Below are 23,337 nucleotides of genomic sequence, written 5' to 3'. Positions count from 1 at the left end.
GCTGCTTATTTTGGGTATTCTGTCATATCGACGAACAGTGTCTGGTGAAAACACGGGGAGGGAGAGGGGTGTGGGGAAGGGGCCACACTGGTCCCTCCTCACTGCTGATCTCTGTGCTCACATTTTCTTCACATTCTCTACAGTCACTAAGGAAGGAAGGCACAGCTCGTGCACGTGCCAGAGGAGCTGCTGTGAGTGTGACTGTGAGAGAGAGTATGAGTGTGTGTGAGTGTGAGTACAGTGAGTGTGCTCTCTACAGCCCCCTAGGGCACGCGGGAAGCACAAAGGGCCTTATGGTTTACTTAGTGGTTCAACCTATCTTAACATCACAGCCAGCAGAAGGGCTGTACAGGGATACAATTTGGTACAGGGATAGCAGATTAGCAACTGTAAGGAAGGCCAACCCTGGGCCTCAGGCACAGCAGGCAGGGCTCCCCAACCCCTGCTGCAGCTCCACCCACAAAGTGCTAGTGATTTTGCTCTGTGGTGGATGAACGAGAGAGCCTGACTGAGCACGGCCATGGCTGGCCATAGCATTTGTCTTTTGCTCAGTGTTTGAGCATAGCATGTAACAGGTATCAGGTAAAGACAGCTTAAAGCTTACAGAAATCCAAACACCTTCAAGTTGACAGGATACTTAAGATATTGACTCCTCTGTGAGCAAGTATGCCTACCTTTGAATCCTTCCACTAGATAACCTCTTTGGTCCTTACTGAAGTTATCACACTAAAATTCAAATGTAGCCTCACTGCGGCCATTCCAGAAATGGAGCTGAGCACAGCTCCTAGACCCACCACAGCTGCCTGACGGTGAGCTGTTTAGCCCTGACCACAGTCTGTGGTCAGGGATCGCTTCATAGATGACCTCTGCTGCGGCCATGTTGGCTCCGAGGCTCTGAATGTAAGGATGGAAAGTATCCCTCACACCTCTTTGTGACACCCGATATGGATGTGTGACTGCTTGCTCAATCATAAAACTCAGTAGTTGATATTTTACATTTCCTTTATAAGGAGCACTTTCACTCAAAAACCCTACCTGACCTACCCACCTTTAAAAATCTTATAAATTGCCACTTCCATTCTTTTATGTGAGGTGAATTAATTAAGTTTTGTCCCTCTGCTTAGAGGGACATGACTAATCAAGACATTTTTGTTTTGTTTTTGTTTTTGTTTTGGTTTTTCGAGACAGGGTTTCTCTGTGTAGCCCTGGCTGTCCTGGAACTTACTCTATAGACCAGGCTGGCCTCGAACTCAGAAATCTGCCTGCCTCTGTCTCCCAAGTGTTGGGATTAATGGTGTGTGCCACCACCGCCCGGCTAATCAAGACATTTACTTTATTTAAGCTCATAAACTAACACAACAAGGAAAAATGAGATTCTATCCTGTCTGATCTGGGATCCGACTTCAATTCTTCACAGATCTCAGCTGAGCAAAATCTAAGAACTGGCAGTGTAGGACTGACCACAGCAGTGGAGTCTCTTGTGTGCTGAAGAGGGCTGTGAAATCTGGGCATCATCAAAGGCGAGCCTGGATGCTGTCCAAGGGTTCAGCTGCTGCAGTTTCCATAGTTACATGCCAGCATCTCGCCCAGAGGCCTGAAGGGGCCTCTTGTGGCTGGGACAGCCAGCCAGCTCCTCTGCCCTGCGTCAGCTTCTCTCGGCCCCACACAGGAGGGGGGGCTCACTCAGCACCTTCTGTTTTCTACTGGAGTAATATTTTTTACTTCCATCCCTAGAGTACCCAGTAATCCTTGTGGGACACTATTTGGGTAATCAGACGCCCAGTGCCTGGGGTGGGAACACTTCTTCATTATTCCTACCCTGTAGGCTAAGAGTTGCTCTGGCCTTACTACAATCTTACATGTGCACTACTTCCAGATGCACACTTTTTGGTTCTTGTAATGTTCTAGCACACAACCGTATGAAACCTGCTGAGAACACACAAGGGCACGCTGAATGGTTATTAGAAGGACAGCTTTCAAACTCACGGGTATGAGCGATCTGACTTCCCGTGCAGTCAGAGGGCTTTGCTCACACTGGGCGAGCGCTGTACAATGAGCAGCACTCCCGGCCCCACTTCATCTGGTATTTTGAGACAGAGTCTTACTTATATAATAGTCCAGGTGGGCCTGGAACTCACTCTAACCTTCACTGGCTAGAACGTACTCTAGCCCAGGCTGGCCTCAAACTTTGCGGAATCTTCCTGCTGCAGCCTCAAGGGCTGGAAGCACAGCTGGTGGACCAACCATGTCCTGCTTGGCCATTTATTTTACACGAGAGCTTGCGGTTGGGAAGATAGCATTTTCACAGTTTTTACATTAGCAATGTCCTTGTTTGACAAGCCCAATGCTAACTTTTGAGAGGTAGGCAAACACAGTAGCCGGCTGTATATATTTTCTTGTGGGGAGTGGGTAGCATGACAATCTCTTAAATCAGGCAATGGTCAAAACAGCTATAAAATTTTAAGAGAATAAATAAACACTTTCTTTAAATCTAAGTTCCCATGGTTCTATTTATAACTAATCAAAAATAGTAACAATCTTGATTAATTGGAATCTAAGTATGCTGACATTAAATACCTCCCTTTCATTCATCTTATAAACAAAAGAGAGCAAATACCTGGAAGTAAAGTTCTATCCAGGAGTGACATTCTAGAGTTTGCTGCAAGGCTAACAGATCCATCAGCTGTCTTCCCTGCGAGAGACACCGCTGGGAACCTGAGTCCCTGTGCGAGGACCTGAGGCCTCTAAGCCCAGGAACTGTGGGCTCCCTCAGCACAAAGCCGCTCCCTTCTTGATATGTATAACGGCACTGAGTCTAGGGAAGTCTCTCACAATAAATTAACCTATACTTTAAAAAGTCCATAAAAACAGTACTCAAAAGTTGGTAGGACACAGGATTTTGGCCTTTTACAAAGAAACCTCTTCTTTGTCTCAAAGAACTCTGAAGCGTGATCAAATTTAGTATTGTGAATGCCGCAGTATTTTTAGTCAGACATAATTTATACACCAGTTGTCTTTTTCCCCAGAAAGTGATAATAGCTTCAGCAGTATAAAAACCTCCGTCCGCCAGTTGCTGCTAGCGGCTTGCCAGGACAGTCCTGCTCGGTCCAAGTCCTTCCGGCCTGAGGCTGCTTTTCGCGTCCACCCGTCTCTCTGCCAGAAGGGTCTTTTTGGGCAGGGAGGCCACCTAAATAAGGCAGGAAAGGAATTTGAGGTTGTGTCTTTCTTGGAAGCCACTAAGCACACGGTGAGGGAAGACTACGCAGGTCAGCGCCTGTGCTCTTCCTCCACAGTGCAGGCTCCACACGCGAGGGAGGGCAGGAGGGGCAGCGCCTGCTCATGAGAGCACTACTGCGAGCTGCCTTTCAGCAGAGGGCTGAGCATCTGTCTCAATGTGTGATTCCTGCCAGTGCTCTTCAGAAACCAAGTCATTTCCACCGATTCACTGTGCTGACCACTGCTAAGCGTCTCACCTCACCTGACCGTCTACGTCACTGGAAGCACATAGTGTGGACTGGATTAACAGAAGGGAAAGGAAGGGGAACCTGCACAGCGTTACAAAGCTGTGACCACTGAAACCCAGGCTGCCTGACCCTAGGCCCAGGATAGCAGAGAACCCAGCAGTGCTGCTGTGAGCCCCGAGTCCATACCATAGGGGGCACAGGAGCTTCCAGCTGTCTTCCAAGGAAAGAAAGCAACCTCCTCCAGATGAGGCCACTTCCCATAAACATAATTCCTGTAATCAGCCAAAACACCCGATGGTCCTGAAAGAAATAGTTTATTCCAGTCACAAAAGGTCAGCTCCTCACAGACAAACTCCCCGTCATTGGAAGAGCTCCATACAAAGCAGCTAGGAACAAGGCCTGCAGTAAAGGCCAAAGACTACAGCCAGGACAGGGTACTCAGTCTCCTCACAACTATGGTCTTCTGCACCTAGGACTGTGCATAATGCAACTATCAGAAAATGTTGCAAAGGCAAGGCTTTGCTTTGCAGCCCAGGCTGGCCCTGAACTCCTGGGCTCTGGAGATCCTACTAAAGAAGAGCTGGATCTGTATGGAGGTGTGTGCCACCACGCCTGGATGACAAAGGAGCTCATCTTTGGGTTGAAATCCCCGATTATAGATCTGAAACTTAAGTTTCCCGAGGCTCTATTTTCTCATCTATAAAGTAGGGGAAATATGTCTATTTTATAGAATTGTGGTAACTGCATCAAACAAGCCCTATATATGTAAACTCCCAGTTACAGAGGCAGACACACACAACTAAAACAAAATCCCTTATTGCCCCTGTCTCAGTGTGGCCGTTGGTCAGCTCCTCCCCTGGACTTCCATGCTCTAGGGACTAACGCACGGGGCCAACAGCAAGTGCCTGCCTGGCTTCTGAGTGAGTCACAGCCTGTGATCATAGGACACCTTCACTGTCAGCTTGCCTACATCTGGAATCAGTCAGGAGTCACATTCCGGGAGGGTATTTCCGGAGAGGGAGAGCCGCTGCTTCCCGACTGTCTGCGGCCTTGCCTTCCCTGCAGTGATGGACTGTCACTCCTTTAAGCTGTTAGCCAAATGAACCTTTTGCTCCCGGTGTTGCCTTTGCCAGGGATTTTGTCACATCAATGAGAAAGGGAATGAATATACTTCAAACAAATCTGATCACTTAAACATAAAATCCTGCGAGTCATTTAAAGAGTTGCATTCTTACCTCTTCAAGGGAAGATTCCAAATTCATGCCAAAAGCAACTCCCATTAGTCCAAAGAGCGACAGGGAGAAAGTCCCCATGGTCAGCTGGAGATTTAACCTCATCATCACATTGCGATGGCTGGGGAGACAACAAGCCACTCAGACCAGTGCATACCAGCAAGACCAAGGGAAGGCCTATGGGCCACTCTTCACCTTCAAAAGGAACTCCTGGACGGTTAATATTGTAACCTGACAAGGTTAACTGAGGTGGGAAGACCCACCCTTATCATGGGTGGCACCACTCCCCGGTTGGGGACCTGGACAGCGTACAAAGGAAAGTGAGCAGAGCCCAGCGCTCGCTCACCTCACCAGTTCCTCACTAGGACACATGAGCAGCTGCTTCGAGTTTCTGCCCATGACATCCCTCACACTGTGAGTCCAGGTAAACCAGGCATCCCTTCAGCGTTTCAGCCAGGCTTTAGGTAACTAATGAAGCCCACCATGGAGCAGTCCCCGATGTGATGCTGTGACCTCTTCCAAACAACATTTTAAAAGAGTGCTTCGTTCCTAACTGCAGTGCTTCCCACTCTGCAGGGCACCCTTACCTGTCTAGGTTGATGAAGATGATGCTCTGGGAATCGTCAATCAGCCCCCGAAGCTCCCGCGCCTCATTGGAGAGGTCCTCAGCTAAGCGGTAGTAGTTCTCCAGCAGCAGCTCCATCTCCTCGGCGTGGTCAATCCCAGTGCTGCTCTTCTCACTTCAATACAGTCAACAGTCAACAAACCCGACACTGTGCAACACATACTGACCCCCCAACTTCAGCCACCAGGGAGAGCTAGCCTTGTCTTGTCTGTTGTCTAGCCTTGTCTCGCCTGTTGTGACTGCATCCCATTTGTGAGAAGCTTTGTCAACTAATCCTAAGCATAATCCTAACCCTACTCAGCTGAGTTCGAATCACTGTGCCCATGCCCTTAATCCAAGAGATTCGTAAACACATCACTAGTGACTGGAACATACAGATGTGAAGACAGATGACAAAGTGCAAACCCTAGGCCACTATAGAGCACAAGAGAACCGATTACGTTGAAAAGAGTGTTTCCTGGGGCTGGAAAATGCCTCAGTGGTTAAGGGTTAAGACTTCCAGATGACCTGGGTTTGATTTCTAGCACCCGCATGGTGGCTCACAACCACCTGTAGTCTGAGAATCTCCAGTTCTCAGAGATCTGACGCCCACTTGTGGCCTCTATAGGATGAAACATACAAGTGGTACATGGACATAGGCAAAACACCTTCTGCACATTAAAACAAGCATCTCCTTCTGAATACAGTCAAGCACAGCAGTAGCTGATTTCATCCTCCCTGGATGAGTGAACAGAGGCCTAACTGCTGACATGTGCTTCCCTGACCACATCCTGTCAACAGTGTCTAGTTCAGGCCTGTGTGGCCAGCACAGCTCTGACTGTGGTCTGAGGCCATGATGAACACTATAAGACATCATCTTTCCTGCAGGACAGATTTGGTAAAAGTGACTTGCGGTGAGCCCTGGTGCCTCTACCCTGGCATGCTTCTGTGAATTAAATGTTGGGAAGAGAGGGTTGTATATTTTATCTTGGGGGAATTAAAAAAAGAGAATGCAGTTGTTACTATTTATGGTGTGCAAGTGACGTGGGGGTCGGAGGGCAGTGTGCAGTTGCGCGCTCCTTTCCCTTTTACACGGACTGCAGGGATCCAGTTCAGGCTGGCATGCTTGCACAAGCACTGAGCCACCTCACTAGCCCTCCCTTGCTTTTTAGCTGATGAGGAGCATGCGCACTTACAGCTGCACCTCTGTCTGAGACAGTGCTCTCTCCAGGCTCTGGGCCCATACTGGAGTAGACTCAAGTCTCCAGTGACTTTTAAATGCATCATCTAGTATTACAGATCAGACAGTGAGTTTCGTACTCTGTGTTTGGACCTGCTTTCAGCAGTTTCTGAAAAAACCAAAAGATTTCTAGGTTTAGAAATTAGAAAAAGTGTGTAAGCTATGTGTGTGCAACAGACAAGGCTTATGGCTCCAATCCAGTGCCTGGCTCTTCCCCTTACCACAGCTGCTGCCCTTTGCTTCTTAGGGAACTTATTTCTTTATGCATATGTTGCTTAGTGATCCATTCCCTGGGGATAACTGTGATGTATTTATCTTCTCTTCAGCCCAGCAGCTGGAATGCAATGTGCACTCAGTGCAGCCTCACTGAGCTGGGACATGTGCAACACACAGTGTCTAAACATGGAAAACACCTATTCTCTATCCAGAAAAGTACAGGCTCATCTGAAGGAGAAACAACTCATGGCTCCACTTACAAGACATGTGGGTCGCTCCACTTGGTCAGACAGAGTTCTTCCAGCATCTCCTCCTCATCCAAGATCTCCAAAATCGACTCTTTGAAAATTTTAATGTCTGTTTCTAACTCAGAGAGACTGTAAGAACAGTTACACAGCAGAGATCAGGAGCATAAATGTGCATCATTTCACTGTAAGTGTGTAGGGCAACTTATAAGTAACCGATCCACTTATCAGTATACACGGTAAGAAACATTTCACTAATGCAAATTAACCATTGCTAAACCCAAACAAGTTAGTAAAATTATACAACCCTATATACAACTTTGGTGGTTTTCAAGGAATGCATTCTAGAGACTTAAACATATAAAGGTAAAACACGTGGCATTACGGTTAGCTGAGGACTCTGCCATGAGTTAGGTCAGAGGATGGTTGAAGAGGTGCACCGAGGAGCTTTATAGGAGGTGGGTTACAGGTAGGAAGAAGAGGCCAGAGGAGTGGTTTGTAACCTTGCTTGTGAGAGGCATGCAGGAAGGGGATGAACAGACAGACATTCAGTTTTATGTATACTTCTGAAGGGTGAATCAAGGGCCTCATCATGACAGGCAAAGGTTCTTTCAGAATACTTACCCCTGCCCCCCCCCCCCCCCCCATTCTGAGAGAGGCTTCACTCTGTAACCTAGGCTGGCATCCAGCTTGAGGCAATCCTCCTGCTTTAGACTGCTGAGTGCTGGGACTACATGTGAGGTTCTATACCTAGCTTTGCACATTCTTTAAGAAGTTACTTATATTATGTGTCTGTGTGTGCCTGTGCCACGTGTCCTATTGTGTGCCTATTGCGGCCAGAGTGTTGGCTTCCTGGAACTTGACTTACAGGTGGTTGTGGGCCACCTGAATGGGTGCTGGGAATAGAACTCAGGTCCTCTGAAGGAGTATTATATTAGCCACTGAACCATCTCTCCAGCCTGGAGTTTACATTATTAACTTATAAAAAAATACTCCAACACTGGATCAACATCACAAACAACAACGCCTTTTAAATTGTTAACTTAGAGTGGAGGCTTTACAGATAGATGGCGAGCAGTTCAGATCACTTGCTGTTCTTGCACAGGATCCAAGTTTGGTTCCTGGCACCCAAATGATGGCTCATAATCATCTGTAACTCAGCTCCAGGGGATCTGATGTCTTCTGAACTTCTCTGGCACCAGGCATATGCATTGTACACATTTAAGTATATGCAGGCAAAACAATCATACACATAAAATAAGTAAATATTAATTTTAGTTTTAAACTAGGGCCAGAAAGAAGGGTCAAGAAGGTCAGGGTCGGACTGGAGAGATGGTCCATTGTTTAAGAGCACTAGCTGCTTTTCCAGAGGTCCTGTGTTCAATTCCCAGCAACCACGTGGCAGCTTACAACCATCTGTAAAGGGATCTGATGCCCTCTTCTGGTATGTCTGAAGACAGCAACAGCAACAGCGAACTCACATACATAAAATAAAAATAAAATCTTAAAAAAAAGAAAAAAAAAGAAGGTCAGGGTCCCCTTGGAAAACCTGGTGACCTCTGTTCATTCATGGGTTTACATGGTGGAAGGAAGGAACTAATTCCAACACACTTTCCTGACCTCCACACATACACACATATTCTCCCCCAATAGAAATTTAATAAAAACTAGTATATATATATATATATATATATATACTTTTGTTTGTTTTGTTTTGGCTTTCTGAGCTGTTGAGATGGCTTGGCAGGCAAAGATGCTTACCACCAAACCTAACCACGTAAGTTAATTTATTTTTATTATAATTTAAATAAATATTTGATTAGTACCCTAAGTTGATCTTAGGGTAAATAAATATTTGATCTTAGTACCCTAAGATTTGAACTCTCCGACTTTTCTTGAAAATCTAAGTTAAATGCTGTGGCTCCGGCTCAGTGGCGAGCGCTTGCGTGGTGAGTATGGGGCTTAGGACTTGCTCCTCAGCAGCACTGATATTCAATATTCCAAACACTGACAGCTAGAACTGACATGAGGGGGAGGAGTGTGCTTGTCAGAGAGCTGGCCCAGTGGCTAAGGACACATGCCGCTGTCCCAGAGAACCTCAGCTGGTTCTCAGCACTTACCATGTAACAGGGCGGGGTGGGGGCCTGAGGGGGGTGCTCTTCACTACTAAGCCAGCTCTCTGACAATCACACTTCCCACTCACAGCCAATTTTAATGTGGTGCCGGGGCCTCACACACGAGGCAGGCACTCTCCCACTGAGCTAGCCACAGCCACAGCCACAGCCACAGCCGTTAAATTTTCAATGACAGTAGGGGAGGACAATTCTCAGAGTAAATTCATTTAAACTATTGATTAAACAAATTGATTAAGACAAAATTTAAATTCTTGGATAAGTTATGATTTTAGAAAATGAACATGAACCTTAGAGTAGGGGATAAGTGAATCTGGATTTAGATCAATGAATTTGCTATCAAAATGAAGATAGCATCAACAACTGAACAGTATGACAGACGGGCTGTAAACAATGTTTTGTGTAATGTCTTTCTGAACAATATTAGATTGTGTGCTCCCTTTGGTTCAATCTCCCACTGATAGCACTAAAAAAAAAATTAAACATACTATTTTCATATAAAAACTAAATCCCAGATCTGAAGAGGCTAAGGCAGGAGACTGCAGAGTCCGAGCTTCACCGAGGTCCAGGTCCACGGGGATGTATAATAAGGTAGGACTCATCCTACCTGCAGTCCCCTCTCCCAGATGAGAACAAAGCCTCACACACCCTGCCACACAGCGAGAGCCACGCTAGTTCACCGTGAATTTACACCAGCCATCGCTCTGTAGACATCAACGAGGACAAGCTGACCTTGTCCCCCACTCCCAGCTTGCTGAGCCCCCAGATTTACCTTTTGCCGTTCTGGAGAAGGACATGCAGTTTGCTTCTGTCGACTGAAGAGTGCCTGGGATCCACTAATGCATCCAAGGTCTCAAGGATCAGGGGCTGCAAGATGCTTAGTTTCCCCCGAAGGGTGCTGATCTAGATAACAACATGGCCTTTCATAAGAATTAAAACAACCTTTTTAGAACTTAGGATCAGCGAAGCCTCTGTTTAACACAGACATTTGTACTAGTCAAAAACCCGACAGCACTTCAGAACACGGCCCTGCTGAAACACCTGTCTATCCATGGATAACTAAGAGCCACACCTCCTGGGTTAGAAGGGCAACATGTAATGCTGGCACTGGCTCCGGGTGGGTTAACTCTCACAAGTCTTCCTCTATGGACAGCTGCTATGAAAGGACTAGGGAATGATCTGTTAGAACAAAACTCTGATATCCTGGGGACTGCAGAGATGGCTCAGGTTAAGAGCATTTCCTGCTCTTCCTGAAGATCAGAATTTGGTTTCAACAGCTCATGCATGGCAGCTCACAACCCTGTAACTCTGACTCCAAGAGATCCAATGCCCTGGCCTCTACTGACACCCCCCCCCCCCACACACACACAGCCACACAAGCATACACAATAAATATAAAATAAATCTGAAATCCCATGTCAAAGCAATACATTTCACATTGGTTATAGCTCAGTTTTCTGTAACAGCACAGTTCACAATTGCTGTGGCCCACAACTGAAACCTGGGCAAGAGATGCAGTCAGGTGGCAGAGAGCTCGCCTAGCACGCATGACGTCCTGGGTCAGACCCACAGCCCCGAAGACACAGCCATGGATGTACAGCCATGCCTCTAATTCCAGGCCATGGAGGGGGGTGGGGGGGAAGTGAAGTGTCACTTGGACTTTAAAAAGACACACTAAAGCACTGTAGGGTCAAAGTATGCTTTCCTCAAGCTAACCTGAGCATGGCTGGCAATCCACAGGAACGAACTGATACTAGGATAGTTGTTAAGATCAAAACACCTCCACACCAACTGGCAAATGATACAAGACTAACGGAATTAAGTAGCAGAATTAAGGCTTGAACTCAGAAACACAAGTCACCTGACTTGGAGCTGCAGCCAGAACGAGGGTTGACACCAGCTCACTACAGACCCTTTTGTCCTGTATTAGCAGGATCTAGGTCTAGGTTCAGAGCTGCAGACCCTTCTCTTCTGTACTAACAGGATCTAGGTCTAGGTTCAGAGCTACAGACCCTTCTGTCCTGTATTAATGGGATCTAGGTCTAGGTTCAGAGCTACAGACCCTTCTGTCCTGTATTAGCAGGATCTAGGTCTAGGTCCAGAGCTACAGACCCTTCTGTCCTGTATTAGCAGGATCTAGGTCTAGGTTCAGAGCTACAGACCCTTCTGTCCTGTATTAGCAGGATCTAGGTCTAGGTCCAGAGCTACAGACCCTTCTGTCCTGTATTAGCAGGATCTAGGTCTAGGTTCAGAGCTACAGACCCTTCTGCCTTGTATTAGCAGGATCTAGGTCTAGGTCCAGAGCTACAGACCCTTCTGTTCTGTATTAACGGGATCTAGGTCTAGGTTCAGAGCTATAGACCCTTCTGTATTAACGGGATCTAGGTCTAGGTTCAGAACTATAGACCCTTCTGTTCTGTATTAGCAGAATCTAGGTCTAGGTTCAGAAGACCCAGAGTGGGAAACTAAGTAGCCCTGCTGTCTCACTATCCTAAAGAGACACCAACCCTTTGGCCAGCAAGGGTTGGACTTTGTGTGGCTGGGAGGCTAGGATCCCCCTCCAGGTCCTTGTGAGGCCTCCTGTACCTAGTAGATCACTGTCCAAGTGGGTTGAAGGGGCTCCCTTTTATTTGAATGGATCCCCTGAGGAGAAGGCGCTTGATACTTTCAGAAAATAATCTTCTGGGGATCCCATGTCACAGGCCAGAACTTTTAAAGTAGGTGGCTGAGTTCCTTCTGTTCTCCCATGGCTGACAACATCTGTTCTCATCCTATAAAGTCTTGAGTCAGTCCAGTCTGTCATGCACCATCTGTTCTGTGCTATTGCTCCTGTAACCTCAGCAGAGAGGAAACCATCTCGTCCCTCATTAATGCAAGCAGGTAATGGAGAGGGGTACCAGGTTCACCCAGACTCTCCCGAGCATTTAGGAACCCAGTGACTACTGATGGGCAGGGGTCATTAGAAGAACTATGGTTCCTGTGAGTCTTAGTACCAAACAAGAGGCATCTCCTTGAGCTCTTTCTAACCAAGGACCATGTGGCCAATGTTCACATGCGAGCACTTGAAGTATACAGTTTAATTTGAAGAATGAAGCAAAAGGTGCCCAGAGATCGACATGCATCCTAACTGACGGTCTCCTGAACTCTCATTCCTGATATGGTTCTTGAAAGTGTAAGCCCAGCACTACAGAGGAGGAAGCAGGCGGACCACCTTAGTGTGAGGCTGGCCTGGTGTATACAGCAGGATCTCCAGTCAACAAAAAGTAAAAACACAGAAGTGTATAAAAGGGAGCCAATTCAAAATGTACTTTCTCAGTTTCCTCTTAAGAGTCTTCAGTTTCACTGGCTCGGGTCATAAAGTTGGAAAATAAATGTCTGTCCTTAGAGGAGCCTTACAAGTGATTCTAACGGGGCTGGGGAAATCGGCTTTGTAATAGTCAGTACTAACTTGTCTTTGAAGCTAGTATTGGGCTCTAGCCATGCTGTGGAGCAAGGTTCTGGCAGACCCTGCCCTTCCCTTCCTGTCCCTCTGCTTTGCTAAGACCTGTTAGAGTACAAGCCTAAAGTTGGCCACCAAGGCCCATTCCCTTACTTGGCCACTACCAAGGTGCAGCTAGGAAGGCACTGAAGGCCAGGTGTCAAGGACTCACCTAATTAACACGCCCACCTAAAATCAAACACCTCAACCTAAGCCAGGGTTTCCCCTTTTACATTTATAAAATACTGCCATTTTTCTCTGTGCCGTGTCGTCTCCTCTCTTATCCACAGGCAGTCCTTTGTCCTTTGTCCTCTTCCTGGACAAACACCCCTCCTCCCTGTCTGTCTCTTGTTGCCTCCCCCTTCTCTCTTGGCTCTAACTCCGGTCTTTGTCTTTCATTCCCTGTCTTCTGAATCTCTGAAACAAATAAATCTTCTTTATGCTGAGAATTTGGTCTTGGAGGTTCTGAGCTGAGGGTTTTCCTAACAGTCTTCACAGTCCAGTCGTCTGAGACTAAACCAAGCTCCAGACAGTGCTCAGACCAGGCTTACCCAATACTGCAGGAGTGCTTCAATAGCTCTGAACTCAAACGGTAATGGGTATGTGACGAGCTGACCTTCTCCAGCCAGCTGTGACGGCAGCTCCCGGAACAGCCAGTGCTCCAAGTTTAAATTCCGATAGTCTAGTATCAGGAGACACTCTGGAGTTATCACAGCCTTCAAGTACTAGAAAAGCAAGAGAAAGAATGTATATAACCACACATACACATTCAAACAGATGCAGGTTAGCAAGTGGAGGGAAAAGCAAATTCACAAAGCCAAGTTCATTTTACTAATTTTGGACTAAAACTAAACCAAATCAATGCTCATCTGGTTTTCTAAAAATAAACAATAATAATAAAATTAAGGGATTTTTTTTTATAAAGGAAGAAAATTCAAATGTATGTAAGCCTCAATAATTCTAAGCTGCTCTCAGAAGACCTAAGATTACACAGATGAGACATTTATTAAGACTCTAACCTGGTGTGGCACAGATACACACACACACACACACACACACACACACATACATACACATAATCCCAGCAGCCAGGAGGCAGAGGAAAACAGATGTTCAAGGACATAGCCAGCTACAGAGCAAGTTCAAAGCCAGCCTGGTGTACATGAAGCCATTTCAAAAATATCCAACCAAAGCAAGGCATCTGCCAGGACACACCTGGGAAAGCGGGCAAGAGTGAGAGGTAAAGCTCCCTAAACCTATCATGCAGGCGGCCCAGCGAGGGAGAGGCCAGAGCTTGCACGCCAGGACTCGGGAGCTGAGGTGTGAAGACTGATCTGAAGAGAACAAACAAACAGAACCCTGGCAGATCCCATCACTAAGCCTGAGGCTTAGAAGAGCTGACTCAACTCTCCTGCCCGCTTGTATAGTCTCCGTAGACACCAGCCCCGTTTGCTCCTGCTCTGGACACCCGCACTCTTTCCCCGACCTCCTACCCAGTCCCTGCATTCGGCTGCTTTGCCAACTGCTCCGGCTGACCTGCTTGCTTTCCTGGGCTCCAACTCAAGAGGCACATAGAACTCTTTCTCTAGACTACACTTACTCATTTTATTTTGTGTGTTTTGTCTGAGTGTACACATATGCACCACCTGTGTGGTGGTGCCTGTGGAGTCAGAGGGGCATCAGCTGCCCTGGAACTTGAATTGTGGACGGTTGTTAACCACTCTGTGGGTCCTGTGCAGGGGCGACAATCACTGAGCCATGGCTCGACATGTGTGCTCCCCTCCTTCTGACATCTGCTCTGCTGGGTTCGCTTCCTAAACACCAGCAAAATGGTTCTTGCACTTTAAAAAAAAGTCAAATTTTGGTAGACTTTTAGAAGTGATTTAGTTTAATTGTAGTAGTTAGGCTCAAATGGAAATGGTTCCTTTTGAAAATAGCACCAATTTATTGAGTTAATTTGAAATTACAGACAATTCAAACTACAACAGTATGAAATCAGAAAATTTTCTAACCAGGTGTGAATAGCCAGTTACATATAAGGGATGGCTCAGTGGTTAAGAGAACTGGCAGTTCTTCTAGGAGACATAGGTTTGATTCCCAGTACCCACATGGCAGCCCACGACCAGTGTAACTCCAGTTATCTGATGCCCTCTACTGGCCTCTGAGGGCACTATATGTGGTACACAGATATATATACAGGGAAAACACCCTTACATATAAGATAAAAATTAAAAGTTACAATAAATTAAAACAAAACAAAAAAACTGTGGGAAGAAAAAAAAGATTTGATATGTTGTGACTATTCATGACAGAGCTATATGGACTGATCTTTTTTATAACTACCTTTCAGGATTTAACTATGAAAATATTCATACGAAAAGTTGAAAGGTTATACCTGTCTATCTACCTACACATTTATCTGTGTAGTAGAGTTTATCTATCTTCTCTATCTACATATTTATCTGTGTAGTATAGTCTTCTATCTTTCTCCCTATCTATCTACATATCTATCTAGCATTCCTTCCACCCATCCATGCAAGCATCCATCCATCGTGTAGTATAGCATACCCACCATTGGGTCCCACAGTTTAACATCCTGTTTAACTTACTTCATCTCACACGCACTTATCTATTCAAAAAGATACTGTTTAGAAGTGTTTTTGATAACAAGAGCAAGAAGTATTTTCTAGAGAAAAGAAATCATTTGGGAGCAGATTGCTTCTATTGTGGTAATTTTTGATTAAACTAGATTAAAGGACAAAACCAATCTGATCAAAGACAAATGTAAAAAGCAGTTCATGCGTACATTAGGCTCAGCACCACTGATGTTCTCAGCTATTTCAGGACCACATGCGCTTTCACAGGTCTAAACAACGGAGGTACATGCTAACTGAATCACTAGAGAAGTCGAATATACTCAGTTTTTTCTGAGTAGGTGAGTATAGTATGATGATTTTCAGAAAGTGTTAAATACAAATGTAAACCAAGGCTTTAAGATTCAACAGACAGTCCTGGTGTACATGAAACAGCAGATGCTTCTTGGTAGCTAAGGCTAGACTGTAACTGCACCTCATGGGATGCTAATGGAACCATCTATGTCAGCTGCTGTGGCAGCCTGCGCCTGACTTCAGCCCTGGGGAGGCAGAGGCGGTAGGATCAGGGATCAGCCTCGTCCTCAGCTACATAGCAAGCTTAAGGTTGTCTTGGCCACACAATGCCCTATCTTTATGAATCAAGCTTGTGTAATTTCAGAAACTACAGATGAAATTCAAAGGCCAATGAAGACCACAGTCATAATTTTCCATACCCAAAAGAGGGCAGCATCATGCCGGCTGAACACAGCACAATCCATGCAACACAAGTTCTCCCCTTACAATGCACTCAGTAACAAAAATCCCACATCCTTCCAAAGTTTGTCTGTCCATCTGCCTGTCTCTCCTCTCTTGAAACAGGGTTTCTTTACATAGCCCCAGCTGCCCTGGAACTTGCTATGCCCTGGAACTGCCCTGAACTCGAAGAGCAAGCTGACTTCGAACTCAACAGATCCACCTGCCTCTGTGTGTCTGTGTGTGTGTGTGTGTGTATCAAATGCATGCACTACTATCCAGCTCTGCAGTTTCTTTTAACCCACAAACTGAGCATGTAGCCAGGACTCTGCTAAGTGCGGCAGCGCGGCCCTTACCTCCATCCTCATGATGATCCTGTTGTTTCTGGTAGTGATGCTCATCACGTGCTGAAACCTCAAGTCTCTGGCCTGGAGTGCTAACTCATGGTATAATTCTGTTTTCTTCCTCTCTAGAAGAGAAACAGAGTGGGAGAAACTAACTTAAGGAGCAGGGGCTGTGGCAGTGCCCCTGCCTCATCGGTGCAGTTTCCATCACTATCCCACAGAGGCTCTAACCGGAAAAGCAGGTTCATGCCAACTCAAGTTCTCCCCTCTCTTCTTTTCTGTAATATTTCCCTGTGCCCAGCAGCCCACTGGTGACCAATATAAAAACCATAACCAAGTATGAGAACCCACAGCAGCAACTTTTACCTCTGGACAGAGTCTCCTTCTCTGACAGGATGATGCCACACATCCCAGGCTGGCTTTGAACTCCTTAAAAATCCTTAAATTGAAGAATGACCTCAAACTCACACCATTGCTGCTGGGGACTGAGTCTAGGTGTTCCTGCAGTTTTGGGGAGCTCCTGCCAACTGAGCTCCACCATTTTTTTTTCTTGAACATAAATTGTATCAACTAGCTTTTTATATTTCTTTCTATATATGAGTGTTTTTCTATATATGAGTGTCTCTATATATGAGTGTTTGCCTACACGTATAACCGTGTATCACATGTTGGTGCCTGTGGAGGCCAGAACGCTATGCTGGAACTCCTGGAGCTAAAGTTACTGATGGTTGTGAGCTACTATGTGGATGCTAAGAATTGAACCCGGGCTCTTTTTGAGAGCAACACGTGCTTTTAATTGCTAAGACATTTCTCTAGCCCCTATATTTTCTGTTTTTTACCACTATAGCATCATAATCAGGGTTTTGAATCTGTGAAAAGCTGAATTTGGTAATTTATTATTGGACAAATAAACTAAGAAAAGTCAATATTCACAGCAGATCCTCCTACCTGAAAACTAAATTTACTAGCTTAGAATATAGTAGATGAGAGGAACTTGTGATAGGCTGGGGACAGTAGTATGTGTATTTTTGTGTCAAACCATACCTCTAACAGGGCCATAAGCAGGAAGCTTATAAAAGAGGCTTTGGGAGAAACACAAGGACAAAAGCAGGATGAACAGGCCCACAGGCCACAGGGAGAGGTGAAAGTGGAGTCTTAAGCCACTCAGTGCCCCACATTTCCATCTTTTCTATTGCAATGATGTCGTGGGGATGGAGCGTAATTCTCCTTTAAACCTGTTTCAGAATGAACAGCACTCGGAGGGCTGTGGAAGGGAGACAGACTGAAGAAAAGGAAGGGAAGACAGTGGGGCTCCACAGTCAGCGCTGTAAGTGCACTCTAAGTATCCTGGGAGCCCAAGTGGCTCCCACAGAAGGAAGCACTACAGCAGAACTGCGCACGGGGCTGACGGTCCCATGAGCGCTGGTGAAGAAGCCTCCTTCAAAACAGCAGCAATCACAAAGAACACTGTACCAACGCTACAATTTCTAATTTTTCACAAAATTCACTGATCATTGATAAAGATACTCACCAAAAGAGGTAACGTTTCCTTCTTTGTCGAACTTTGTCTAAAGATAGATCATGAAAACAAGTATTAATTTAATCTCAACTTAGTGTATTTATGTGCTGAGAAATAACCTTAAAACACTGAAATGCAAATAAATGCAAATAAATCATAGCTGCAAAAGTCAGAAGAAAAATCTGTATTTTTGATTCCCTTGCTGGTATGAACTTGATAGACTAACTTTCTATCTTGGTTACTCAAGAAATCCACTCATGGAGAATGAATTCTGACTCTAGGTAACCTTGCTTTGGGTACCAATGACCTTGTGAGAGGATGGCCCTGGGCTGGACATGGTCTTAAGCTTTGCGATGCGCACTGTGGGAGCCCTGGGAGCGAGTTTCCAGGAGCCATGGGGATTGGAAGCCATGGTCTTCACATGCTCTTCTGCAAATTCACCGCACATGAGTTATCAGTTAGCACCTAGGGAAGCCTCTGAGTTATCAGCACCTAGGGAAGCCTCTGAGGATTCTCTGGCTGGGAATGGACTTGACAATGCTCCCTGGGCTGGGGATGTCACTCAGTGAAAACATCACGCTGCTCTGGCCTTGTGGCTGAGTGTGGCTGTCACAAACCTGTCTTCTCGGAATTAAGAAGTCTCTGGCAGGCATTGCTGAGTGAACAGAGACATAGACACGCGGTGCCTGCACAGTCCCAGCACACCCGCCACATTAGCTTTGCTCAGGAGAGGAACACTTTCTGTAGGCTAGTGCAGTTGTGATTGCAAGTGTCAAATGTGAACACAGGGGCTGTCCTACTTAAGAAACTAAACACAACCCAAGCAGGGGTCTTGGTGACACACAGACACTGGGTTACTGCTTTGGAAACAGTTTATGCTTTGAGAGCAGAATTAAAACAAACTCTACAACTCACCCTTCAGCCGGCTTCTCCTGAGAAAGATCTCACCCACAGGGTCAAAGCAGCAGGGAACACCACGGTCAAGGGTTTTCTTTCTTTTCTCTTTCTTTTTTTGGTTTTTGTGAGATAGGGTTTCTCTGTGTGTGGCCCTGGTTGTCCTGGAACTCCCTTTATAGACCAGGGTGGCCTTGAACTCACGGGACTCCACCTGCCTTGGCCTCCTGAGTGCTGGGATTAGGTGTACCACCATGCTCCGGAGTCAACTTTTATTAAAAGCTTTGTATCTGTGTGATACAGACTGGCTCGCCTTAGACTGATTTTTGAAACACATATACTCACACCAGAAAGTAAGAAAATCTACCTAAATCACACAATTTGTCAAATTTTTTATTGGAAACTATGTTAACAATAACTTATAAGGTGTCCTCCAGTGTTCCTGCAAATTATACATACCTCCTTAGTATGAGGCTACCTTGGACTAACAGTGAGTTTTAGCTCAGCTGGGTCAAGATATTTACTCAAAAAAGCAAAGAAAAAAACCAAAACACAAACAAAAACAAAAACAAGAACAAACAACTCTAGGAAGCCTCTTAGTTTATACTGTCCATAAAGAAAAGTTCTAGCCAGGTGGTGCTAGCACATGCCTTTAATCGCAGCACTCAGGAGACAAAAACAGGTCTATCTCTGTGTTTCCGGCCAGCCTAAGTTCTTTAGCTGGGCATGGTGGTAAGCAGCTTCAATCCTAGCTCTTGAGAAGCAGAGTCAGGAGGATCCCGAGTGTTCCAGGCCAGGCAATGAGGCTTACACAGTGAAACCATAACTAAAGTTCCCAAGAGGCTAGTATTAACTAAACCTAGACTATCTGTAAGCAACAACACGTGCGCGATGGTCACTGGATCTGAGGCACCACTCTCAGGGCTTTGTGAGTTTTCATTTTCAGTAAAAAGTAGTGATTTAACTTGTTTGTTTTCGTTTGTATGAATGTGTCTGTGTGTGTTTATACATGTTCTGGGGCACAGGAGGAGGAGTCAGACCCCTGGAGCTGTGCTAATGTACGTTGTGAGCTACCAGGTGTGGGTGCGGAGAGAGGAAGTCACGTCCCCGGAACAGCAGCAAGTGCTTAGCCGTCTCTTCAGCCCCTAAATCATGCCTACTTCTAGTGCACAGCAACACTAGAGCATAGTAACATGCAGACATGCTACTCAGCTGGCACACTAATCCTTGCAATTTCCTATGGCAGTGATTCCTAGTTATTAATGAGAAAACCAAGGTACAAGATGTCACAATGACTTGGCAGAGTCTCCCTATGGAAAGAGAGCACACTGAGCTTTAAACTTAGGAAGTCTGGTTTGGATTTAAAACTTTTTTTGGAAACCATAAAAGCTTACAAAATGAACTGCAAAAACAATTTACAATTTTACTAAGGTTATTTGTGGCTAACATGTTGTCTCCAAGGGCCTAATTTCATAAATGCACACAGACCACAGGAGGTGTGTTATTAATCTACTTGATTCCCCCTGAATCACTTCATAGTTGTAGAGTTCATAACCACCCTTCCCAGCATGCACTCAACACTGCCCTCAGCGGCCTTCCTGGCATCTTCCAAGCCTCAGTGGCTTCCAAGGGATTCTACAGACTCACATCAAATCCGAAGTGTCCACAAAGGGAGCTTTGGGGCTGGGGATGCGCTCAGTTGGAAGAGAGCTTGCCTGGTACACACAAAGCCCTGGGATGGATAACCAGGGCTGCATAAAGCAGGTGTGGGAGTGCACTAAAACACAGCATGGTGAAGCAATCCAGTGCCACAGCTTGGGAGGGCAGAACCTGGTCAAGCTCAAGATCACCCCAGACCACAGAGAGTCTGAAGTCAGGCTAAGTTACATGAGACTTGTTCCAAACCTCCAACCCCCAAAAGGAAAAGAAACTTTGGCTGCTTGTGGAAGCCCTTAACATGTACAACAAAAACTTAATTTTATTGAAAAGGGGAAAACTTCTGAGCTGTCATTTGAACAGCCTGTTCTGTACAGCAAGAGCCCTGGTCATTAGTAAAGCTTCAAGAGTTCCCCTAGACCAATCTCTCCAGTGCTTCGGTCACTGGCTAAATACAACACTTCCTGTTCAAATGTCTTCTCCCAGTTCAACCCTGTGAACTCACCACTGCAAACACCTGGGCCACGCTGGCTAATGTGGCTTGAGAGGCATCAGAGGTTCTAAAGCGGTGCACATCACCTAGGAATAAAGGAGAATGAATGCCCCGTGTTAACTGTTTTCCTGGAAGGCCGAGTGCAGCTCTCACAGTCTGTGGAGTCTTCAGAACACCTTGTGCTTTCAAACTGTTTCCTACTGCAAAAAGAAAACACTTGCTTTGTCAGGACTGCAGCTAATCATTCTATCTTCTTCCTACCCACCACTTCCATGGACTAAATTCCCACAAACTATTAATTGGGGTCTGTCCTTTCTCGGGGATTAGAAAGGTCAGTTGGAGCTGGGGCAACCAGTGTCTGTGTAAAAGGCACAAGGCCCTGGGCTGTGCCCCAAGCACTGTACAAAAGTAGTAAAATAAAACTTAAATTTGTTTATTGGGTGTGTTTGAGTACTGTGGAGGTCAGAAGTCTACTCTCTCCTTCCACTATGTGGAAGCGTTTTTGTTCCCTTGGCTGGCTGCTTGCAGCTTAAGAGCAGACTTCATCAAGGGTTAATGCTCACCACTGGCTTCAGATTCAACCTTAATTGAATCCATTAATATTCCAGGGCAACTATGTAATTGTATAAATGTGCCCTGAAGAAATTAACATAATCCACAGAATGAATAACATCGCAATCTTGCTAACTGTAGCTCCTGCTGCCCAGCACTCACTTTGGTCTGGGCTCCACAGGGAGCCAGCTTCAGGCCAGCTTGGACTACTGTGAGACCACGACTCAAATAAAAGCCCCACCTAACAGAATTCTGTGTCACAAAAGTAGAAGGGGGCATACGGAGGTCAACGGGCCAGTAGGATGAGGGGTGTCGGGAAAAAGTATGTACAAAAGTACTGTCATAAAACCCATTACTTAGGGCTGAGCAGATGGCTCGATCAGCAAAATGCCTGCAGCCAAGCCTTAAGTGAAGACAACTGACTCGAGCAAGCTGTCATCTGACCTCCACCTACAAACTCAGAGAAAGGCGCTTAAATGCTTTGAGCTTTAAAACAATAACAAACGAAAGTAGCCAACGAGCGGTTAACGCTTCTAACTGCTTCATTCAGGATGGGACAGGACTACTGTCAACTGGCGGCTAGCCTGGGTAACACAAGGAGACCCTGTCTCAATAAACAAGAAACCGCCATCAAGTCCTCGCAGTGCTGGCCTGAGAACTAAGGGCAGGGTGAGCCCGGCGAAGCCGAGCACGGTGAGGACGCCGGGGCCAAGGGCAGGCGGGGCAGAGGCCGCGGAGCCCCGCGGGACGCGCGTACCTGCAGCGCGGGGTGTGCTCGGCGCCTTCGAGTTCCGGGAGAGTAGAGGGGGTGCGCGGCCGCCGCAGGCAGCGAGGCTCAGGCGCGCAGCCGCCGTACACAGGGCCCTCCGGGACCGCGCGGCTCGGGGCAGCAGCCCGGGCAGGCAGCGCAGGCATTCCATGGCGCGCGGGCAACCGGGAAGCCGCACCAAGACGCCGGCCCGGCATGCCGGAACTCGGGTAGATCGGCGCACCGCGCCAACCGCGCACCGCGCCTGCGCGAGCCGTCCCGCGCCTGCGCGCTGCGGTCCACGCATGCTCCGGCGTGGCGTCCGGTGACTGACGACCCGGTCCGCGTCCTTAACAGGACCAGGACTTGCAAGTGTGAAGGTAGACTGATCAAAGTAGCTCAGCTCCGCAAGTGTATGTTATTTCGAGGAGATGCGAATTGCGACTTCCTGGAAAGGTCCCCTATGTATATATGTATGCACAAATATGCAATTTGGAGATGAGGAAATTGCCACTATTCGTAAACTAAATAAATTTTATGTAAGTTTTATGTAATGTGTTAAAACTCACTTAGAGCCGGGCGGTGGTGGCGCACGCCTGTAATCCCAGGACTCTGGGAGGCAGAGGCAGGCAGATTTCTGAGTTCGAGATCAGCCTGGTCTACAGAGTGAGTTCCAGGACAGCTAGGGCTACACAGAGAAACCCTGTCTCGAAAAAAAAACTAAAAAAACCAAAACCCCAAAAACCAAAAACCAAACCAAACCAAAACACCTCACTTAGAAGGGACAGTGCGTTAAGCTTTTGCTATAGAACAAGAAAAAAGCAAAGCGAGCAGAGTGCTGGCACAAGCCTGTAATCCATTGAGAATTCAAGGTCATTCTTAACTAGAGGAAGGCCAGCCCGCACTACTTGAGATCAATCCCTACACCCCTCACCCCGTCCCTAAAGAAAATAAAAATGTGTCAATAGACTTGCCGTCTACATCACAATCCTAAAGACAGACTTGAGTTTCAGAATTTTCTTCACTGATATGAACATGGAGCTGTGGGAATGTTGGACCATTTATCTTGCCCGGCACTAAGGACTGAGTAGGATAGTGGGCAGCAGTGGACAAATGGAAGGTTCCAGAAGAGATCATGGATGTTTGGCTTGCACACTGAGGGCTAGAAGTACTCTAAGCATTGCTATCAGGAAG

At 46.4% G+C, this 23,337-nt stretch overlaps 1 protein-coding gene across 1 annotated transcript; it reads right to left on the bottom strand.

The window, feature by feature from the left end:
* Positions 1 to 1,316: 1,316 nt before the first annotated feature.
* Mrs2 (magnesium transporter MRS2) lies at positions 1,317 to 22,408 on the bottom strand. The gene is made up of 11 exons (XM_052156487.1): positions 22,153 to 22,408; positions 20,856 to 20,929; positions 17,813 to 17,849; positions 16,294 to 16,406; positions 13,163 to 13,336; positions 9,906 to 10,036; positions 7,017 to 7,133; positions 5,284 to 5,436; positions 4,700 to 4,817; positions 3,651 to 3,764; positions 1,317 to 3,187 (listed from the first exon to the last, which is right to left on the bottom strand). The coding sequence occupies exons 1-11, from the start codon at positions 22,313 to 22,315 to the stop codon at positions 3,077 to 3,079; spliced, it is 1,305 nt and encodes a 434-aa protein (XP_052012447.1). The 5' UTR covers positions 22,316 to 22,408; the 3' UTR covers positions 1,317 to 3,076.
* Between the last annotated feature and the right edge of the window lie 929 nt (positions 22,409 to 23,337).

Source organism: Apodemus sylvaticus, chromosome 14 (assembly GCF_947179515.1).
Source record: "Apodemus sylvaticus chromosome 14, mApoSyl1.1, whole genome shotgun sequence".
In the NCBI taxonomy this organism is placed as follows: domain Eukaryota; kingdom Metazoa; phylum Chordata; class Mammalia; order Rodentia; family Muridae; genus Apodemus; species Apodemus sylvaticus.
The sequence above is the reverse complement of the archived record's forward strand: the minus strand, read 5'-3'. Positions and strand labels throughout refer to the sequence as shown.

Excerpts from the sequence above, each read along its gene's own strand:
- Mrs2 (XM_052156487.1), bottom strand. The coding sequence starts at position 22,315 with ATGGAATGCCTGCGCTGCCTGCCCGGGCTGCTGCCCCGAGCCGCGCGG. Across the intron at positions 16,407-17,812 it reads AGGAAACGTTACCTCTTTTG|AGAGGAAGAAAACAGAATTA; the intron begins GTGAGTATCTTT and ends TTTCTCTTCTAG. Across the intron at positions 10,037-13,162 it reads AAGCACTCCTGCAGTATTGG|ATCAGCACCCTTCGGGGGAA; the intron begins GTAAGCCTGGTC and ends GTTGTTATCTAG.